Below are 13255 nucleotides of genomic sequence, written 5' to 3'. Positions count from 1 at the left end.
TACAACTATAGGTACACAAAAGCCTCATCTGTTTCAAACTACCTTTGAAGGGACAAGACAATTTCAAATGATCTCTAAAAATAGTTACAGGAGTAATAGTGCCACTATTAACTTCTTACCTTCTGGAAAGTAAGCAACATGTTAAGAAAACCTGAATTATTCATTAGCTTCAGAGCCTCAGTCCATGATGGCTTCACACATGGTCGTTCTTGATCAGGTGTTACTGAGTCTATTTTTCTTTGGAATAAAAGTAGCACACAATCCATAATTCGCATTATCAAGTGAGGAGGTTTACCCAGTTTGCGAACAGTTGCAATGTCAGAAGGTTTTATTGTCTGAAAAATTAGAAAAAAAATCCACTTATTTAAGAAATCACTTGATGGTAGAGAAAGATGGGTTTGGGGAGGACTGCATATGTAATGTAATTGCTGCAGTTTTGCAGGTCACCCAGAAGCAGTACTGCAGAAAGTCCTTAAAGGTGGTACCACTCAATAACTGCTTTATTACCTGAGAGTAGAGGAGGTACTGCCCATCTTACCTCTCCACTGCCTCAGTTTTTAGGTTTTTTTTCTACAAGAATTAACAGGTCAGTGCTAGTCCTTTCAATACTATTTTTTTTTCCAAATCAGAAGCATAAGCCATATTATTACAAATAACAATGATTAACTACATGCATGTTCAGAATATCTTTGATTCTGACCTGCAGGGCTGCCTCCGCTTCTTCCAAAGCAGGTCTTGCAGCTTCAAGCTTCTCTTCTGCTGCTCTTTTATCAATGGCAATGTCATCCACAATGGCCTGAGCCTTGTCTTTTACCTTTTGCACCTGCATTTTCACCTTTTCGGCAGCTTGGGCTTTCATAGTTACTTCCAATAAAACTTCATCAGCTTTTTTTGAAGCCACAGCCAAATCTTTCTCCTTCATCACCAACTCTTTGGAGAGCTGATTTACTGAAACCTCAGCTTCCATCAGTTTTGCAAGACCTGTGTTGAACAAATTCCATTTTAGCAATAGGAAGACCTATTGACAGAGAAAAGTCTGTGAAGCAATCTGGATACTTAAAATAACTCACTCAGATTCATATTTAGGAACCCCAGTGAGTGATCCCATTTGTTGAACACCAAAATTAAGCAGGGGTAATATCCATTTGCTATTTAAAGCTTTTTCTTTCTCTTTCCTATTTTTTTTTTTTTTTAATGGTTAAGAGTCTTCAGAATCTGTCACTTGATCACTTGTTTATATTGTTACATGTGAGAGGGACACTGAATATTACATACACATATTGAAAAGCGTTAGTATTGTGAATGGCACTCTTAAGAATTATGTGTGCAATTTCAGAAATCCATGAGACCATAAGAAGTACCAGAGTGAACTCTCTGTACAAAACAAAGAGGAAGAACCTGGCATCCTCAGCAATGCAAGTGAAGACACAAAGAGACTAGTCTGAGCTTCTAAATTCAACATTACATGAATGTCCAAATGAGATGGGGGTAAAAGAAACTAAAGATTCTTGAGCAATGCAATGCTCCAACATTTTTATCAAACAATAAGAAAAATCATGTAGAAAAGGTATAAGTATAAAAATCCTTACATATACATGCATGCATCTAAATGTAAATGCATCTTGTAAATCTTTCTAACCCTCACAGAAAAACACATGTGTTTCTGCCAGGCACCCAGACACCCTCTGTCTATGGAGATATGTGTACATAGCTCAGTTCTGCAACTGACAACAGTGGGAGAAGAAACAGTTTAAGTTCACATACACCTCCAAACAGCATTCAATTTCAGAAACTGTATGACCCTGTGCAGTGCAATATTTTGGAAATTTTACATTTGGCATATAACTATTTCTTTAAAAGATTCTTCAGAATGACTGAATCTGAACATTTACTTACCTTCCCTCAGATTTACTTTTAGCATGTTTAAATGCGAAAACTAGGATCTCAGTAGTTCCTCGGCATACATACATGCCAAAGCAGGAGTTTCAGGTATTTTAATTAATGCTATTTTCAAAACTCATCTGCAATCTGCAACATTCAAAAGTTCACTGAAACAAAACCTCCACATATTTTGTAACCACACACAACACAGCTGAAAACATACGAGTCTGCTTCCAAATGAAGTGAGCTCACAATTTAAATCCATACTTTTACATTCTTTTACTCAGATTCTTCTCACCTTTTTAAAAACAAACAAACAAACAAAAATAAAATAGATTTTACAGTACCTGTTCTCATGCGTTCAGACAAGTTTCCAACATTGGCAAACTTCTCTTTGTAAATAGCTTTGTAGCCTCCAATGAAGGACAGGTAAGATTTTGGAGTCACAAATGTTCGTCGCCTATATCGTTCAAAGTATTCAACACATTTTTCAGCTACAATATCTTGAAATGTTCCCATGGTGTTAACAACACTCTGTTTCACTTCATCTGTGCACTCAATATGGTAGGAAACTAAAAAATGCTGTGCAACTGCTACAAGAGCATCTTTAGGCCAGCGCTGGAACCAGTCCATGGTACAGCCTGAAATCAGACCTGGAAATTTGAGTGCACGAGTTCTGAATTTTTCCCCAACAGGAGAAAAACAAAGAACGACATGCAGGTTATTACGAATTCGAGCAAGAAAGTAATTATAAAGATTTTCACCAGTGGGAGTACGCCTTGGATACTCCTTCTTCATTGCCGGTATCAGGTCTTGTGTGATTTCACCTATCTCATCACGTGCAAAAAGATTTGAGACTTCACCTGAAGCCAAAACATTGTTCATGTACTCAAGAAACGATTCATCTCTGATTTCATTGTCTGTGAATATAAAGACAATGCCCTTTCCTTTTTGCCCAGCAGTGCGGTACAAGATTTTCAGATCATCCAAAAGATTATTGGTGGCATATGTTCTGGGATAGAAAAGGATTAAAGAAAGAGAGAACAAAAATTACAGATCATTTTAGGAAATATCTATCATCTGGCTCAGCTTCCTTAAGGCAAGAAAAAATCTACATAAGAAATTAATACCATATCTCCTGGTTTCATTTTTTTAGGGTTCTTTTCTTAAACAATTTCCCAAAGTGTATGATCAGACCATAAATCATGGGAAAGAAGGTGAAATCAACAGAATAACATGCTGGGAAAAAAGTAAGATCAATACTTCATCTAAGGTATGTATGCTGCTTTGCCACCCTACAGTCTGCAAACGTAAACTCTTTATTAGAACTGAAGGTTAGTACAACTGGATTAAGTTGTCAAGTAGGTTCTGATACCTGTAACCATTACGTAAATACAATTGGATTATCTTTTGAAGATACTGAGAGCAGTTAAAGGAAATCATTAACAGACAAGAATAACCAAGACTGAGGTTTTTATTGTGTTATTTGGTTTAACTGAAATCAAGCCCCAGAAATGATGTTTGAACATTGTCACTTGGGCTGGTTAACTCTGCTGCAAATAGAGACCATGACTGTTTTTTTCATTACACCTCTTACAGCTGGTGCATACAAGGAAGACTCACATGAAGTCCCTGCAAACTGAACTACGGATTTCAGATTATGCAATATCAAATGAAGTAAATTAAGGCTAATAAAATGGCAGATATTGTCCCTTATGTTCTTAGCCAATTAAAGCTGAAGTTAAGAACCTCTTTTCTTTGAAACCAGTTTCTTATTTCCAAGAGTCTCTTCAAAGTCATAAGTAATACTGGCAATACACATATGTCCCATTCTTCAGTATTTCAAAACAATACTCTATTTTGAAATTAAATATGCCATACAGAACACCTCCCAGTTCTCTTCCAGCTCCATCTTACCACTGCTTTATAAGTATCTCTAATGCAAGCACTGCAGAACTTGTATAACAATCTAACTTTTCAGTTTGCATGTGTCAGCTACAGTTACTACAGTGATTTGTGGTATTCCGATAAGAACAGAAGAATTTCTCTACTGAGTCAGAATCATAGAAACATCCAGGCTGGAAAAGACCCTTAAGATCACTGAGTCCAACCAACTGCTATCCAAGCAGAATAGCAGGCCATCTCGCTCAATAATCTTAACACCAGCAATGGAAAATGCTAGTTAGAGAGAAGACATGAGCCAGCATCCACTCTTCACTGCTCATTTCTTTCTTCCCCCCTCCATATTCATAGCCATTGTATTAGGAATATTAGAAGGTATGTCCATCTTGTCCTCTTGGTATCCATTTATGAACCTGCTGATGCTGTCTTCCTCCACAGCCTCCTGTGGCAAGTTACAGAAGGTGACTACCGGCTTTGTAAATACAGACTTTCAACTACCTGCTTTTAGCCCACCTCCAGTTAGCTTCAGCAAATTAACCTTTCCTAAATGACTGAAATATTTATTTGACTTACTAAAGCATTTTGAATCTTGCAAGCCTAGGGACTCTATTCTGTGACTCTACACTTTCTTCTTTCCCTCCTTTTTTTGTTCCCACTGTGCCTTCCTTCCGCTTCTGGGACACAGGAAGAGGCTGTGATATGTCTTTCTTTCTCATTCTTTTCATCAGAAAGATTGTTAAGAGTGTTCAAAGACCTGATATATCTCTCTAAGGTAGATTTCTCAGTGTGTTGAGTAGTTTGCAGAGTGAAATACTCACTGCCAGCCCTCAGTGCTTACCCCTGTAAAACCTATGTCAAAAGAGAAACACATTGAAGGCAGTAGTTACTCCCAGTCACTTCAAATTTCTACAAATTACTAAATTCCAGCACTGCATACTATTAAGTCATTGGTAGCAGTTGTAATAATACACTCTGTGTACATAAGCATCTATAGAAAAAGTTACTATTTCCCCTGGGCATCAGCATTTGCCGACTATGCAGAACACACCAGCAGATTATTCCATATTATCGTTAGTGAAAAATGGTATTTTAGTGGGATTTCACAAGGGTGCATTGCAGACTCAAATGCTGAAGGAAAGACAGATCTCTTGTCAATAGCATAAAGGCAGAAAAGACCCAGGACCTGTCATCTATATACTGCACATTTGCACAGATGCTTTTGATTGAAAATGTAGCTTACAATGAGGGGTAAAATGTTTGACAGGTTTACATTTCTTTAAGTAGATTGTGAGACACCATTTCTATGGCAAATTAAGGAGCAAATGTCTATGTACACTCTGTTGTCTTACCTTGTTAAAGTAATCTGAAAGCTTTCATATCCAGCAATATATGACGCTAGTCTGGTCAGACTCTGTTTTCCAGATCCACCCACACCCACCAACAATGCATTTCCTTGTGGAGTACGAATAATCCGTGATATTTTAATCAAATGGATGATTGCATCCTGTGTATTGAGAGAAAAAGGGATGAAAAGATGTAAAAATAATATAACATATATTCAACTAGAAGCACATCACCAAGCAACTGTCTTTCATTAGCTAGATGACTTCTCTGGAGCCTATGCCAAAGACTCAGTCCTGTGCTCATCAAAATCAACAAGAGATTTCCCCCTGATTTCAGTGGGCAGCAGGGCTAGCCCAAAAGAAATGTCCTTGTATCAAGCTCATATGAAGCAATGTTATATGCAGTGTTTGTACTTGGCAGAGCTGAGGGCATGTCCCTTAGGGGACAGAAAGAAAAGTAGAAAGGATGTGGATTAACACCCTCCCCCAACCTTTTAGTTGAGCTATTTACATGCTGTCTAAATAGGCTGCCAAAAGTAAAATACAAGTACACTATAGACATTTCTTATTCCACTGCTTTATCTTAGAGCAAGAATTAATCTGAAATGCCCTAAAAATTACCAAACCACACAGTTCAAAGCTGAAGAAAGCATCATGCATCAAGAGACCTTTAAGAAGGAGGTAACTTTCAGAGATGCAAGATGACATTCACAATGTGCGCTATAGAAACAAATGAGTTGTGCTTTGCATTATGCAAGGCAGGAGAAAGAAAAGATGGGGAACTGCAAAGATATGGAATAATTTGTGAGAGCAAAGGCAGCCGGCAGACAGCAGCATGGCTTCATAGAGTTTATTTGTAAGGCTTGTTGGATACAGGGCTAGCCATTCTAAGCTATCTTCAAAATAATTTAATAGAAACATACAAGATCCTTGTATCAGTAAGTGCAAAAGACCCGGCACTTTCTGTATTAATATAACTACAGGCACTAATACCTTGAAAAATACTAAATCCATCTTTGATCCTCTGATGGTTTCATTGTACTGTTGCATGAACATCTGTAATCTTTCAGCCAAATAATCCAAAGATGGGATAGGCTCGTAAATTTTAGGAGCCTTCAACTCTGCATCATCAGGTTCATCTCCAGTAGCTTCTGGGACATCATGCAAGAAATCCACAAAGTATAATTCTGTCAATTTATCTTCAAATAGATGTTGACTATGTTCTGCAGAAGCAATCTACAACAATATGTTAAGGATTGCTTTAGTAATGAAACATTTCATTGACCTCTTTCTGTGGCAAATACTGGAACATTATTTGCCTACCTTTTTCATCGTATCTTCAAACCAGTCTTTATCACTTTGGCTGATGAACCTGTCTGCAATAACACGTCTGCATTCATGCTGGAACAAAGCTACCAAAACACTGATGCTCTGGCAGACTTCAGAAGAAACTGTAAGTATTCCTTGCCAAATACGACTGAGGTCTCGTAAATTAAAGATGTAATGAAATTTAGCTGGAGTTGGTAACATCTACAAAACAATGTAATAAACTATATTCAAATAACTACTAAATAAAAATATTTTATAGCTAGTATTAAATGAATATGGAAATTTTCACAAACTTAAAAATCAATATTGCATTAAAGCAGAAATACATGCTTGGCATTTAAGAGACAAAGGTAAAAATCGAGAAATTACAGTAGCAATGACCAGCTCTTCAATTTCACACAGATTTCACTCCAGTTCTTTGAATCTTTCAAGTCCCAGGAACATGGACTGAAGGGTAGCCAAGACAGGTTAGTTAACAATGGCATTAAAGGCCACAGTAAAAATGTCAGCATTGCTTAACCTGTGGTGTTTCTCCTGCCCTTTCTTTCAGATCTTTTCTGTCACTCTCTTTTGTCCTTTCCAGGAACATGTGAGGAAAATTTCATGAGGAAAAGGAAAAGTAGATGAGGAAAAGCAAAGAAAAGAGAGCAGGAAAATGAGGAAAGAGGATGTGAAAAATTAACAACTTAGCAAAAGCTAAGTTTTCTCTATAGGCAGTTAATTATCAGTAATGAGCACCATTTCTGTTGAATATACTGATCAATAGTTGACTGGTCAATAGTTTCACTAGACCTTTCTCTATTTCTCTGTGAGCCAAGCTTATGTCTACAGTTGAGTAGTTAGGGAAATTCTGACCAACCTTTTTTTTGACTAGAAGAGACCGTTTATCAAATCCCTGCCTATCCCTATCTTTCCACCACTCTCCTCCACTTTTTCATTAAAAGACCAAATTTGGCTCACATGTCTATGCTGTAATAATTCAAATTTCATTCCATACATAAATTTGATTTTCTATTTCAAAGCAACACTTGCTTAGGAATTGCCATTAAATGTTTTTGCAATCTGTTTGAAATAGAAGAAGTAAATATTTAGAATTTACTAAATACCAGATTTCATTTTCTCTGAACTGAATTTTTCTCTGCAAAATCTGACTTCTTTCCTTTAACTCAGATCTTTAAAGTTTCTCACAATCACAAATATCTTTACAGAAGATTCCTATCTAATTTTTAGTTTATAGTTCCTTATGCTCTTGACTTTCTCTAAACCAGAAGACCTCTAAATGTTCCTATCAGCTGTGCTTACTATATTACACTTATATAATGTAATTCTTCTATTAGTCCTACAAGGCACTGCATATGATTATGTTTTTAGTCAGCTAACTAGGTGCTGATAGCAAAAAATTCAGAACAGAGGCATCAGCCAGTAGTTATACATACAGGACACAGCTTCACAATATGAAGTATGAACACAAATGACAATACAAAAGGCCTGGGTCTTGCTGCTTTGTCATGGTACAGATGTTTCAAAGGCTTCTTAATAGATGTAATTTTACCTTCACTTTCGTTGCTTGCCAAACCTTTCGAGTTGTAGATACTAATGCTGAAGCCAGTTTACATATTTCTGCAGGGAAACCTCGTTGTTCACAGAAATAGCCTTCAGCTATTGTTCGAAATATTTTGTCAATAGAGGAACTGGAAGGCAGTGTGCAGTTGTAGATGGTGAACTGGCGTTTCAGGCGCTGTGGGATGTCGTTCCGACCTCCCCCAGGGTGAATCATAGCAGCTACAAACTGGATGTCAACCACATTCGTGAATTCTCCTGGCTTCTCCAAATTGTAGAAACCTTTCTGTTCCATCAGCTGTCTTACAATCTCATTGGTGATCTAGTTATCACCAAGAAAAAAAAAGAAATGGAGCAGTTGAGTAATTCAGGGTTCTCCACTTATAAAAAAAAGAAAGAGGGAATCGCCAGTATAATCAATTAGTAGCCAGAAGGAAAGGCATTTCTTATCTTTCTTAATTTCAGGTATTCTGCTGGACACTTCAGCAATTTATAAAGCCATGCAACATAGTAGCAAGTGCTCTGATGCAGTGGATTGGCTGCATGTAAGCTTCACATGCTAAGTAGTTGTGGACATGAGGTCAGACATTCAACTGGATTTCCATAATATCAGTCTAAGAAAATTCAGTACTTTAAAGTTTGAAGCCAGACTATATATTCAGATTGACACAGGCACTTAGATAGTGGCAAAAAATGGTTAGTTTAGCACAAAGTATAGTCACACATTCACTTGTATAGAGGCAGTGAGAGAACAGGATTACAGGTCTATACCTGGAGCAGGAAAATTACTTTTTCTCAGCAGTAATTTTTTTTTAATTTAAGTCAGATTTTCAGAGCATAGGTCTATAAGTATTCATTTATCAATACCTCAAGACATCTCGCTAGTCTTGGATGTCAACTGTGATGCTATATTTCACCTAATAATAACTGTACTTTAAAGTCCAGAGTGGATGGGAGAAGGAAAGAGTCTCTGATTGCTAGTTTGGAAATTCTGCAAGCTCTGTATGTAACCAAAACAAAAGGCTTAAAAGCTACAATGATTGCACTAAGTGGCTTGATGCTGACCTAATCTTTTGGGAATGACAGTTTATCACTCTTGGAAAAACTGGCTTGGGGCAATGTCTTTTAGTAGATGTACTTGGTCTAGTCCATATTATGATACCTTTTTCCTAAACTTTCCTATTTTTGCAACCTGTATTTCCATCAGCAGCAACGGTAAGACCATCAATTCCCAAATGTTAACATTTTCCTTTTACCTGATCACCCCATTCATTAATCACAGGCATGTTGATGTCATCAATAAAGACAGTCATTTTCTTCCCTGCTGGAGGACCATATGTGGTGCCCATCCTTTTATCTATGTAACTTTCTATGCTCCTTTGGAACATATTTGGCAGAGTTGCAGAAGAAAAGTTTAGGCATTTGGTCAAGTGAACATCAGGATCATACTTGCTTGTGTAATCCTGCAAGATAAACCAATTTTAAGTGCACCAGTAACACCAAATTAATTCAGCCAAAAGGAGATGCAGATGCTCAGCCGCCCTGCAAAAATCAGACATTTACAAAATCTCAGTCAAACTGCAGCTTATTTAAGATAAATATACCATCTCCAACCTGAAATTCAAACAAATTCTCAGTTAATGTTTTGCATAAATTTTCTGAGTATTAAAATTTATAAGCTTTCAACAGACTTCACCAAGTGTTACAACAAGTAGACATGTGACAACTCAGGATGCAAATAAACTTTGCATTAGCAATTGTCAGGGTTTTTCTAAATTCAAGCTACTAGTGATGATCTGTTACAGCAGTCTGCAAGGAACAAGTGAAAAACCAAATCCTTTTTCACGTTTACACTACAGCACCATATCTTACTACATAAGCAGTGCAAAGGAATGGTAGTGTAAAATTAAACCGAGCTACATCTCATTTACTGATAGTTATCCTCTTTTAATGAAGAAAAGAATCCTTGCATTTTATGAATGCATACAATTCCCGCAGCTGCTGCTGATGCCCTAAAGCAATGAAGTTCCACTTTTCATATTCAGTGAGGTTTTATAACAGAACCAGAAAGAAAAAGATGTAACCCTGGAGTCACACCAAGGCATCTATATAAAGCATGGGAAATATTTTGTTTAGCAAGAGTCCTGGGACATAAAAATAATATTAAAAATTCCAGATTTCCAACATTGTTTCTTTTTAAAGATTCAATTCTTCTGCAATGATGACAAAGTTGAATATAATTTAAATTCTTATCTTTATAACAGGGTTGACTAGAAATGTTCCCATTTTGGTATCCCAGAAAAATAAACTTATATCGTTGCTGATTAAGTGCTCTAAGAACAACTCCAGTGAGACATACACTGTGTGACAACAGAAAGGAAGATACAGCTAAGCCCCCTCAAAATATTTTGTCGAATATTGTTAAACTGTTAATTTTGTTGATACAATGTTGATACAATGATCTCAGTTTAAGAAAAGGCACCCTTCAGAAATCACATAAATGACAGTCTACACACGCAATGTATACGCAACAGTCCTGTGTTTGGTGAGCACTCTTGACAGCCAATGGGTTGGTGCAAGTCACTGCTTGGACCTCTCCTCGGGGCTCCATCAGTTTGTACAAAACTGATGTACCGGGCGCAGGTGCCCAGGTGCTGGCAGCGGGGACTGTGGGGCAGCCCTGTGCGAGAAGAGGACAGGGCTTCCCCGTGCCAGACACAGCCAGTGCCAGCCAGCTCCAACAGACCCACCGGAGCCCCTCAGTGTGTGTAAGAAAGGGCAAAATGCTGCTTGGTAGTTGAGAGAGACAAGTGAGAAAAAATGTGAGAGGAACAGCCCTGCAGACACCAAGGTGAGAGCAGAAAGAGGGGCAGGAGGTGCTCCAGGAGATACTCCCCTGCAGCCCAAGGAGAAGACCATCATGAAGCAGGTTGTACCCCTGCAGCCCATGGAGGTTAACAGTGGAGCAGTTACCCACACTGCAGTCCCTGGAGGTCCCCACGGCACAGTCGGTGTATGCGCTCTGAAGGAAGCTGTAGTCCGTTGAGAGCCTATGGCAGAGACGGCTCCTGGCGGGAGCTGAGGCCCGTGGAGAGGAGCCGTCGCAGGAGCAGGTTTTCTGCCAGGAAATACAGCCCATGGGGGACCCACGCTGGAGCAGTTCATGAAGGACTGTAACCCGTGGAAGGGACCCCATGCGGGAGCAGGGAGCAGTGTGAGGAGAAAGGAGCAGCAGAAAGGAGCTGTTATGGACTGACTGCAGCCCACACTCCCCATCCCCCTGTGCTGCTCGGGGCGGGGGGTGCGGGGGGAGGTAGAAGGGCCAGGGATGAAGGAGTGAAGGTGAGCCTGGGCAGAAGTGAGCAGGGAGGGGAAGATGTTTTTAATATTGCCTTTGTTTTTCACCATCCTATTCTATTTTTAATTAGCAATAAATTAAATTAATTTTCCCCAAGTCAAGTCTGTTTTGCCCATGACGGTAATCGGTGAGTGATCTCCCTGTCCTTACCTCAACTCCTGTCCTGTTGAGGAAGGGGAGGGAATCAGCAGGTGGGTGGGGGTCTTGCAGCTGGCAAGGTCAACCCACCGCAACTATGAATACATTCACAACATGAAACCATTCAAAAAACGCACTTGTGTTTTATTTGTTACAGCATTTCAGAATCTTTACATGGTAACAGTAATATTCCACAGTACGTAAGTGAGAACTATCTTTGAAAAAGAAGAGGTTATTTAATGGGATTATTTTTGTTAGTTAAACTGTCAGAGAATTTTTAACTCTACCATACCGGTTTCATGTTAAATTTTGGATTTTTTGAAATTCATGAATTAAGAGTACAGAGAGTAAAGGTCTTAAATAACACTCTGTTATAAGTTCTTTATTTTGATGTATACTGATGCCTTACTCAATGTTGAAGATCACTTCAGATTAATTCAGACTACTACCTGAAGTGTTCTATATTAAAACCTTTTTACTTTTTCATGAAACTAGCTGCTTATAACTGGAAATTTCTTTTCCACGAGGTGTAGTAAAGAGGAATTCTACAGAAGGTGAAAGCAGAAGGGGAGCAGTTGTGAAGGCAGTTAACTTTCACTCCTAACCTTAAATGAGATCAAATATCTACTGGCATTATGCTCCCTTGTGTAAGGAACATACTCTGCTCTATAGAATACACATGGGGTAAGCAACTCCCAAGAATCAGCTCCCATTATTTTTAGGGACAGGAATGGCAGCTGAAGGCTGGAGGTTGCCAATATCTGGCCAAAATCCAGTATGCAGAATATCAAGACCACCATCCAGACCCCGCCTCTTCACTCTGCTAAAATAGTTCTCCAGCTGTTGCCAGGAACAGAAGTTGACATTACACCGGCATGCATGTTGGCATCAACAGCTAAGCTTAAAAAGTAGTATTAATGGCTGCTGGCATTGGTACAAGTCGCTTTATGTCAGGGCTCAGAAAGTACATGGTCGGGGGACACAAAATGGCTCCAGATTTTAAGAAAGCCAAAGGTCAATTTAGGCCAGTGTTTTCCAGTTATTTTCAATTTCAAGACCTCTGCAAATCATCCAGTGGATATACAGATGCCTGCATGGCAAATTCAGCTGTCCCAACAGCAGATCAGTTTTATTTGTCTACCTCTCATTGATCAAAGAGTCTACAGATTCCCCAGGAAATCACAGACACCATGCTGAAAACCATTACACTTGCATTTTTTTCAAATAAGGGATGCCAAGTTTGGTATGACATCTGGCTTCGTTCAACCTTTTGATTATTGGCTCTTATGTAGTAAGTTAGTAATTTTTTTAAGTGTCATATGATCAACTGGCACCATTTTATAATATGGAAAGCATGTATTTGTTAATTTAATAGCAATCCCGTTACTATTTTCTTCTACAGAAAGAACAATATGTCATTTTCAGTGAAGGAATTAAGAGAGCAGAAAATAAACATTAAATTTACCCTCTGAAAAATCACCCTGAGTAAAGAAGGAAGTATTTCATTTCTCGTCGGTTTGGCTTGTGAAGAAAGTCTGTCCAACAAGGGTTTACAAAAGATCAGTTCACACATGGCACCACCGACAAAACATGGGGAAATAAAAACTCCTCCAAGGATCAATATTTTCTTAGCAAAATCTCCAGTTTGACTTCTCAAAAGGAAAGAAAGCATATGAAAGACATTTATCACATGACCTTGTGGCCATGGTTAGCAAAGTCTCAAAGAACCCTCTATACTAAAGTA

The 13255-nt window shown here is 38.5% G+C and overlaps 1 protein-coding gene across 1 annotated transcript in view; it reads right to left on the bottom strand.

Moving 5' to 3' along the window:
- Positions 1–13255, bottom strand: part of LOC104264962 (dynein axonemal heavy chain 5-like) — a 183951-nt gene that overhangs the window by 75081 nt on the left and 95615 nt on the right. Inside the window, exons 51-58 of the mRNA XM_059835976.1 lie at positions 9272–9478; positions 8008–8337; positions 6450–6656; positions 6120–6362; positions 5133–5287; positions 2229–2893; positions 701–981; positions 120–335 (exon numbers count right to left, since the gene is read on the bottom strand). Of these exons, the coding sequence (XP_059691959.1) occupies positions 120–335; positions 701–981; positions 2229–2893; positions 5133–5287; positions 6120–6362; positions 6450–6656; positions 8008–8337; positions 9272–9478 (2304 nt within the window). The remainder of the gene's footprint in view (positions 1–119; positions 336–700; positions 982–2228; positions 2894–5132; positions 5288–6119; positions 6363–6449; positions 6657–8007; positions 8338–9271; positions 9479–13255) is intronic.

Source organism: Gavia stellata, chromosome 3 (genome assembly GCF_030936135.1).
Source record: "Gavia stellata isolate bGavSte3 chromosome 3, bGavSte3.hap2, whole genome shotgun sequence".
NCBI classification, from domain to species: Eukaryota; Metazoa; Chordata; class Aves; order Gaviiformes; family Gaviidae; genus Gavia; species Gavia stellata.
Note: the sequence above shows the minus strand (reverse complement) of the source record. Positions and strands in the feature narration are given on the sequence as shown.